Below are 10000 nucleotides of genomic sequence, written 5' to 3'. Positions count from 1 at the left end.
TTGAGAGAACTAGGGAGAGGAGTGGTACAGTAGAAGAGGAGGTAGAGTAGGTAGAGTAGGAGGAGGAGATGGAGAGTGAAGCTTGATTATAGTTCGTTGGCAGTCAGCCAAACGACAGGATGCTCTTTTCCTCCTCCTCTTCTCCCTCTTCTGTATCTCCTACCCCTATCCTCTACCTCTCTCCTATCTCCCTCTTTTCTCTTCCTCCTTCTTCCCACCCCTTATTCCTCTTTCTACTCTTCGTTCTACTCTTATTCTGGTTACGATACCTAGGTGGCCCCGACACGTCAAGGAAAGATAATTAAACTAACAATGTCGCGAGCTCCTCTTCACTCTTCTTTCTTCTCATTTATTGTTCTTTCTATTGTTTCGTTTTTCGTTAATTTTTTTTTTGGTCTTATTTTCTTTCTTATATGTTCTTTTTTTTTTTCTTTATTTTTTTCCTTTATTCTTCTCTTTTCTCTCTTCCTTTCCTTTCCTTCACCTTCTTTTCTAGTTTAGTCATTGGGACAATGACCGCCTGCGAATTGTTCGACGGCAAGAGTAATTTTTATAATTAAAACTAATTGGGTATATTTTCGAAAGAAATAAAAGAAAAAGAAACAATTAGTCGATGTAATTGTCGATTGTTCGTTTATTTTTCTTCTTCTTTTTTCTTTCTTTTTTTTTTTTTTTTTTTTTGTTTTAATTTCACAAAGTAGTAGTAGTAGTAGTAGCGACGGCGATGTTATCTCGAAATTTAATAGACAGAGAGAGAGAGAGAGAGAGAGAGAGAGAGAGAGAGAGAGAGAGAGAGAGAGAGAGAGAGAGAGATAGATAAATATATGGGTAGACAATGAGATAAAGAAAGGAGAAGGATAAAAACGTGTGAACAGAACTGTATCGTAATCTTACGATCGATGTATTTTTCACATCGATATTAATTTTTAATGTGAGGAGCGAACGAGTATAATATAGAAAATAAAATTTGAGAGGGTTGAAAACACGCACGTAGTGCCATCTATTTTGCGAGAGAAATTTGCTAGAGAGATAGAGAAAAAGAGGAAAAAAAAAGAGGGAGAGAGACAAAGATAGATTGATCGAATTTATTAATTGATATAATTCGATTAATTAATTTTTTTTAATAAAACAAAGGAGGAGAAAGGATAATTAAAGTCGCTGCGCTTGTATCTGTCGAATCGAACGATTCGAAGTCGGTACGATCATTTCCTATTTTTCCCACTTTTTTTCTTCTAACCATTAACTTCACTACCCTTCGCCAGATGGCGCGATGTAGAAGTTCCAACGATAAAGAAACGAGTTCGAAGTTAAGGGTAGTTTAAACCCTACGATTGATATGGAAGAAAAATATACTGTGTCGGTAAAGTATGAGGCGACGTAGAATTTTTCGCCTTTTCTTATTTTTTCTCCGTTTTCTTTTTTTTTTTTTTTTTTTTTTCTTCGTAAATAGTTATACGAAATTCATTTATACGTTTACTTATTTTCTTTTTTAAAATCCTACATTTATCGATATTATGAACGTATCAAATATACTTCTCTAATTTATTTATTTATTTCTTTTCGTTAAAGAATACAAATGGGGGAAGAAAAACACACGTAATATATGGAGACACATTAGAAAGGGGTAGAAATAGTAGGAAGTTGCAATATCGATTAAAGATAAGAAGAGATAGATAAGACTAATGAACACAGATGGGAGATATAAAAGAGAGAAAGACAGAGAAAGAGCGAAAGAAAGAAAGAAAGAAAGAAAGAAAAAGAGCGATAACTCTCGGGGCACGATCATGGATCCAGGATCGATTTACCAAACGAATATATGCGAGCAACATTGAGAAAATAATAACAACGATACATCGACAATGACCATAACGAAGAGAATAAGACAACGACATCAAGATTAATAATAGTGTGTTAATATTTTACACAAGAAGATTACAATAATAACGACGACAATAATGATGATGATGATGATGATGATGACGACGACGACGATGATGATGATGATGATGATGATGATGATGATGATGATGATGAGATAAGAAAGCGGATGAATTATGTTCTTTGTGTCGTTAGAAATAAAATGAATACGAGAACGTGTTTCGTAATTGATAAAGGTATTAGTAAATAAAATAAGAAACGATGGTTGTTGATGATGTAATGTGGTAATAATGGTCGTCGTAATGGTGATGGTGGCGGTAGTGACGGTGGTGGTTGGTGGTGATGGTTCAATGCCATTGGCAAAATGCAAAATATAATTGTTGTGGCTTACCTGTCGGAATTGTCGTATCCCACCGTTGATTCTCAATGAATCCGCAGCTATGCCAGCGATTCCGTCGCCGGGCTCGCGTAACTGCCGCAGAGAGGCAGCACTCGGTGCGATTCCAGCATGTAAGTTGCAACAACATCCGGAACAACAGCAGGCCGACGCCTCTGGTTGAGAACTTTGTCGAATTATCCGTGCACTTGGCGACGTTGTTACAAGAACCGGTGGTGGTGGAGCTTGACAAGGACAGCAATGATGTCCGCTCTTTACGCTCTCTCTGTTTCGTAAAAAAAGGAATGAAAAAGTTAAAAATAAAATATATAATTTGGTTGTTGTTGTTGGTATTGGTATTGGTATTAATATTCTTTTTTTTTTTGGTTCTTGTTGATTTCTTTTCTTTTTTTTTTTTTTTTCTATTGGAAGATTCCATATTACTAAATTGAATTATTTATTTAATCGTCGTTCGAACTTTAAGAATCGAGTTTCTCGTCTCTAACAAGAAATGACACTTGTTTGTTAATTACTATCGGTTCCCATCGTTGGCTCTTATTACATTGGTTAACTCGATCGATGAGGGTGCTCCTTCTTTGAACTAATAACGGTATTCTTTACGATAATAATGGACCGACGGTTTAAGTAAGTAAGTAAGTGAGTAAGAAGATGATGATGAAGATAAAGAAGAAAAAGAAGACGAAGAAGAAGAAGAAGAAGGAGAAGGAGAAGAGTAGAAAATCTTTGCTTCGTTACTATTATTAGTTCGTCAATTTCTTCGATAATCATCTTCCGACGGAAAATGATTCGGTTCGATGCAAACGATGGTGCCCTTTTATCTCGATAGGATCTTGTTTGGATGCGTAAAAGGTCGATTAAAGACAATTCAATTTTCATTTTTCACATTTAATGATAATCGTCGATGTAACGTTAAAGAGGATCGTTTCAGTAATTTTAGTATTTCAACGATTCGTGGTGGTATTGTTCTCATAGACGAGACCAAACCAAATCGATATTTGCTTTGGACCTAATTGGTCCTTTCTTTAATTGCCGAAGGAGATAATCCTCGCTCTATCTCGTTTATTTCTCTCTTTCTCGTTCTATTTTTTTCTATTCTCTTTTTACATCCTTTTATTCTAACCAATTCCATTGTGTATTTGACACCTCTCGTTTCATTTCTATTCACTTATTTATTTATTTATTTATTTATTTCCGTATAAACCCTTGTCGTGATTTGTATAGAATATTCATTAATGTCTTGAAATTGCTCTTCTTTTTTTTTTATTTTATTTTCTTTTTCCTCTCTTTTTTTCCTTTATCAAGTATAATATTTCAACGCGAACGAAATCATGATTTTCTATCCGTCGTAGATTACGAAGCCATTTAAATAAAGGTAGGAGTCGAGGAGTTAAAGAGAGTACCTGAGAATGCAAATCTCTCTCTCTCTCTCTCTTTCTCTCTCTACTTTCTAGTAGACCGTGATCAATGTTATCACGACTTTCGCGAACCCTTTTTTACAATTAAATGTCACGAACTCTATATCAAATAAAAAGCTTTAATGCATCTTTCTCGGTATCTTCATGTCGTCGTTTTATTAACGATACACATTTCAATCAAATAAATTAAAAGAGTGTGTGCTGAGTTAAAGAACAACACGTATACATATATATATATATATATATATATATATATATATATATATACACACATTATATCTGTGTACATGTGTATCTGTTTGTGTATATATATATATATATTATATATAAGCGGATCAACGAACTACGAATATTGTATTATCTTTGTTAAAATGTGACAGCCGTCACATGGAAATGTTGAGCCGTAGAAATTCTCAATTTCGATTCTATCGGGTATGCTAGTAGCATTATCTACTTTGTACCTCGCACTTTATGAATAATTCACACGGACGATTGTATATTAAATCCATGGAGAAAAAAAAAAAAAGAAAAAGAAAAAAAAAAAAGACGAAAAAACTCGGCACTGGATCTGATCTTTCCATTCCCGTCCGTTTATTCGAAAGACTTTCTCACGTTATGATATTTCAAGATGGCAAATAGAAATCCTTGGTAATTCCATTTTCAATTTATTCGTTTGACCGTAGTTTTTTTTTTACTCAACAGATCCTTCTTTTTTTTTTTTTTTTTCCTTTTTGTATCTCCACTGTAGGACGTGTTCGGCTATTTAAAATTTCGTCAAATTTTCATGTCGAGAGGGTAAATAGCGTAGAGAAGATCTGTTATATTCTTTTTCTGTTTCTCTTTTCTTTCTTTTTTTTTTTTATCCTTTTGTTTTTTAATTTGATCGATCCAATGACAATTCAATCAGGCTTGATAAAATTCCGGGCATTGATCGGAATAAAAGGACACGAAACACGGGAAAATCGACTTTGATGTTTTCATTAGAGTAGTATTACTTAATGAAAAGTAATCCAAGTAAAAGCATATTTTTTTTCTGTTCTTTTTTTAAGTAATATGTCCTTCGAACAATTTTCTGAATTGAATAGATTACGCCACGAAGATAATATTTGTTTTCTTTTCTCCTTAAAATTCTTATTCCTTAAAATTCTTTCTCCTTATGAATTTTAAAGAAAATTTCGTTTCACGAATCCTCTTTCCACGTAAAGAAATGAAGAGGTCAAAAAATGTTCTTGTATTTTTCTGTCGTTTATTTAATCAGATGTAATTACTTATTAAGTTTCAAACATTTCAATACATGATATTGATTTATTGTTTGAATGAGTAATATAGAATTTAATAGAAAGATAAAGAAAAACAAGTTAATTTTTTTAATAAATATTACTTGATAAATTGAAATATGTACATAAACTTATTCACAAATTTTCTATTTAAATACCGTTCCATCAATTGTTTATTTAAATAGCATTCTTTTTTCTGCGTGTATGTATCGTGGTATATAGTTAATTATTATCGTAGAAACTAGCCGAAGAAACTTTAAAAATTCTTGTTGTTCTTTAGAGTTCTCGTCTTATGCTGTTAACATACTTTCCTTCTTCTTCTTCATCTTCTTCTTCTTTTTTGTTTCTGTTTTTTCTACCTTCATGAAATTCTTATATCCTCCACCTCAGGAAAAGAAAAGGTTGACAGAACGTGTCTAGAATCTACGTTGGTTCACTTCTCTTAGATTATACCTGGATTAACGTGAAATGAAATATTACTTATCTTTTTTCTTGTACTTCTCTTTTTTCTCTTTACTTTTTCTCTTTTTACTAATTTTCTAAAAAAAAAAAAAAAAAAAGAACGAAACTAAAGAAGAAACTCGATGCGATTTGCTTCGAAAAGAATCCCTATAATACGTAATCCCATGGGTTTCTTTTTTTTTTTTTTTTTTTTTATCGATTAACAAATCGATAAATCGACGATGTTATTTATCTAACCTCCGTTTTATTCTCTCGAGAGAATAGACTATTTTATATTCACCGTGAAAATGTAGAATAGTCAAAAGAATTGGTTCGTCATTCTCAGAGACATTCCCAGTTTCTCGTAACCTTACTCGAAGCTCGTCAAATTGTTCAAGAGCATAGGTTCTAAACATAGAGTAAAAGAAAGAGAGAAAAAGGAAAAGAGAGAGAGAGAGAGAGAGAGATACAGATAGAAAAAGATAGAAAAAGATAGAAAAAGAAATAGAGGAAGATCCTCGAAAGTCCAAGTCAATCTTCTGTACCAAACAACATCGTAGAAACGTCGTCGACGCTTCAAGCCACGAAATTCGAGCGTTGTGTTTCTCTCCCAATCTTTCCACCTCTCTTCCTCTTATTCCCTTTTCATCCCTTTCCTCTTCTCTCTATATCCCCTTTCCCTTTGTTCCCTCGGGAAACGTCACCGCGAAATGGACCTACCATGTACGTAACTACATGGTCTATCTATGTGAAGAGAAGCGACCTTTGACCTCTTAAACCATCGCTGAGAGTATTTCGTTCGATCGAAAATTCGTACGGGAAATAATTTTTCCTATCCTTCTCTTTTTTACTATCATCATTCGAGTCGATGAGCCGATCTAGCACGATCGTCAACAGAAAATCCGAAAGACAATGCACCTCTTATACGCCACGTTTGTTTTCAATGAAACGTATTCAACGAAGAAATTTCTCGACTTCTTTTTTACGAAAGAAATTTAACGACAAATTTAACGACAACGAAACGTTTTAACTTTTCTCTTTTGAAAATTCTTCCAATCGATTTTATATAGGGGTTACGTATCTGTTGAAAATATCGTTCCTAACTACGTTCTCGAATGGATCTGTTTCGATCTAAACGATTACGAACTTTCTTTTCTTCCTTTCTTCGTTTCTTTATTATTATTTTTTTTTTCTTTTTTTCTTTCTTGAACTTTTATAGAAAACGTAAGAGGTAATAGTACGGAAGAGAATTTCTTTCTTTTTTTTTCTTTTCTTTTTTTTTTTATTGTTATTTATGCAAGTGTATGTACGTATGAATTAGTTGTTTTAATATGATTTTGGGGAAATAACCTTCAGTTTTCTCGTTCGCATAAAGTAGTACTTGAAGAACATTGTTTATTTAACACCCTCGAGAGCAGGAAAGTAAAGTACAGGGTAGATGAAAAGTTCCTAGATTGGTCAACAATTTCTGGGACGAATTAAAAGTTCCTAGATGATTTTACGTTTTTTATTAGTTTGGATATCTTTTTATTTTTTCAAATCGTAAACTCGCAAGTCTAGGAATTTCGTTTCAAGTCTGAAAAAAAAGAAATTAAAAAAAAGTAAATAAATAAATAAATAAAAAGATTAGCTTGGGATAGTCTGGAAAAAAGGGAATAATTGATTTGTTTTTTTAAATCCCTTACGAACTTTTGACCTGCACTGTATTACTTCGTGTAACCCGAACGTACGATGAATTATAAATTATACGATTATACGTGTTTATAGTACGTACATTGTTTATAGTAAATAAATTTACGAGAAGGTCTGACGATCTATGAAATTCAAATTCATATCCTTGTTTATCGCATAAAATATGAATCCATCTTTTCTATATTCAACGTAATAAAATTTATTTTCGCAAATTAACTTCGATAAATAAATGTTAATCGAAAGAAACAAAGAATCGAGAAAGAAAGATCGACTTCTCTCATATTTTTTTTTTTTTTTAGCGTATCATCGTCTTATCTTATTAAGATATGTTCCATACGTCGTCGTTCTATGCGATGCAATTCGTATTTAAACTCGGAATAATTTACGCGAGTCGTCTTCCAACTTTCCAACTTTTCAGATACGACGGATCGAAGTTTTTAAAAGAGGGAATATAAATTGGATGGTCGAAGTATTCTTAGATCTGCTCGAGCTTTTCCGTCGCTATGTTAAATTCAATTTTCAAGACGACAGTTAACAGCGCGAGACATGCAACGATGACTTTTTAAATAGTTTTTTTTTTCTTTTTTCAAGACACATACAAACGAACAGTCGTGTAAATATATATATATATATATATATATATATATATATATATATATCATAAATGTCAGACCAAATGTCTCATAATTGTTTGAAGTTACAAGAAAGTTTAATGAGAGAAATTTGCTAAAAATTGCATGTAATGATTTATTTTTCTTGTACGTGACCTTTACCGAGTTATCAAGGTCAGTATAGGGATTTCTTTCGTTTTACATTAGTGATCATTCGCGATCAAAATCGTATCTAGTAAAATATTGCTACTGAGAATCCATCGTGTACGAGATAATCAGCATGTACGTAATACACACACACATATATATGTTCTATTCTATCGATAAATTTCAATATTAATTTATTGCAAATTTGATGGAACATCAAAATATTATAGAGTGTATTACTGATTGGTATCGAAATTGCAATGGTAAATCCCTTATATAACGAGCCCTTGTAAACTACCGCGATTACAGCAAAACGATAAATATATGTATATATTCAGTAACATCTACGTTTCTATAAACTCTCGGATAATTAGCGATACTCTTGTGATCGAGATAATCAAGAGCGTGCTGGCTAAACGTGCTGGCTTAATACACACACATATATATATAATATAATATATAAGAAAGATCGTCAAGACGCGAAGTAACGTTTAGCATTAATTCGACAGCTTTCATTTGGAATATCTCAAGCATCGAATTATGAATTAAATTTCTACAATCGAGTTTAAATCGGAATAGCTTGATTGTAATTTACGGACGAATTCTGCTCAATATTTAAAATCTCTCTCCCTTTCTCTCTCTCTCTCTCTCTCTCTCTCTCTCTCTCTCTCTCTATATATATATATATATATATATATATATATATATATATATATATTCCATCTCTCTTTATATATCTATCCTCTTCCTTCGTCCGCGTTAATTTGCATTAGCCGAGCGAATAAGATTATACCATTAAAAAGATGGGCACGTGACGTAAATTCTTTAACACGGACATCGATTTCTTAAAAAAGAATTTTTTTTTTATTTCACTTTATTTTATTCTTTTTCCTTTTCTTTTCTTTTCTTTCTTTTTTCTCTTTTCTTTTCTTTTCTTTTTTTTTCTTTATCGATCCAGAACCAAAGCACGTCTATCTTATGCCAAGCGAAAGCCTTTCTCATCGAATTTATTTACCCTGCTCCCCACTTCACGCCTTTCACCATCGATTTATAGTATTGTGGTAAATGCAAATCTAAGAAATAGAAGGGATATACATACGTTGGCTCTATAAGTGGCCGATTTTCTATAAGCCTGGCACTCAACTTAATGCATAAAAGTAGTTAACAATAAGTAGTCCATCATTATGACGTAAACGTCGATCAATGGCCAATATCGAACTGAAAGATATCTTTTCTTTTCCGTTTCTTTTTTTTCCCCTTTGTCTTCTACTTTCTTTCCTTTACTTTTATTCTCATAACTTTGTCCATAAACTCTTTAAAAAAAAAAAAAAAAAAAAAAAAGAAAAGAAAAATCATTGCGTATGATAAAATCTTGAATCGTTTGCACCTTCTAATCAACAACACGTAATAATTCAACATTTTTACATTGAACGTAGAAACGATTTCGTAAAATCATTATCAATCATATAACAAAAAAAAAAAAAAAAAAAAAAAAAGAAAAGAAAAGAAAAAAAAAAACCAGGCGAAGAAAACATCTCGTTACAAGATACAAAAGAAACAACAAGAATCTTACCTCGAAACACTGCGTGCCAAATGTAGAGCAGAGGAGGGTGCGAGAGAGTCCCTTCGATCGCATCGACAGCGATTATATTGATGAGACACTTGTCTGGATCGATAGATCGTAGGTGGTACGATCGATTGTTGCAACTGCTGTTGCTGTTGTTGCTGTTGTTGCTGTTGTTGTTGTTGTTGTTGTTGTTGAAGCTGTTGCTGAGATTGTTGTTGAAGCTGTTGCTGAGATTGTTGTTGAAATTCACCATCCAAACGACAATGTAATTCGATGTCGGGTACAGATCTTGTTGCCGGATCTTCGGTGGTGCCGCTCTCCTCGGAGCCGCCGAGTCCAGACACTGACAGTTGCGGCGAAGCAACCAAAAAAGTTGCTCTATTCTGTCGCGTTAGCACCGGCTTGCCCTGAGACGCCGCGGCAACCACCACCGGCGGGGGTGGTGCCCTACTTAGAAGGGCGGCTGTTTCTTCGTTACTAACACCATAATCGTTACCATTGCCACCCTCCTGAGAACCGACGTTACCGTTTACGTTCATCTTTTTTGTCTCTCTCTCTCTTTCTCTCTTTCTCTC

At 33.3% G+C, this 10000-nt stretch overlaps 1 protein-coding gene across 2 annotated transcripts in view; it reads right to left on the bottom strand.

Annotated features, from left to right (window-relative positions):
• The window catches only part of LOC122632111 (small conductance calcium-activated potassium channel protein), a 114123-nt gene that overhangs the window by 104087 nt on the left and 36 nt on the right, over nt 1-10000 (bottom strand). For both annotated transcript variants that reach the window (XM_043818594.1, XM_043818595.1), the window contains exons 1-2: nt 9432-10000; nt 2270-2540 (exon numbers count right to left, since the gene is read on the bottom strand). The exon at nt 9432-10000 is cut by the window's right edge and continues 36 nt beyond it. In XM_043818594.1, the coding sequence (XP_043674529.1) occupies nt 2270-2540; nt 9432-9964 (804 nt within the window). In that variant the 5' untranslated portion in view covers nt 9965-10000. The remainder of the gene's footprint in view (nt 1-2269; nt 2541-9431) is intronic.

This window comes from Vespula pensylvanica, chromosome 9 (assembly GCF_014466175.1).
Source record: "Vespula pensylvanica isolate Volc-1 chromosome 9, ASM1446617v1, whole genome shotgun sequence".
NCBI classification, from domain to species: Eukaryota; Metazoa; Arthropoda; class Insecta; order Hymenoptera; family Vespidae; genus Vespula; species Vespula pensylvanica.
The sequence above is the reverse complement of the archived record's forward strand: the minus strand, read 5'-3'. Positions and strand labels throughout refer to the sequence as shown.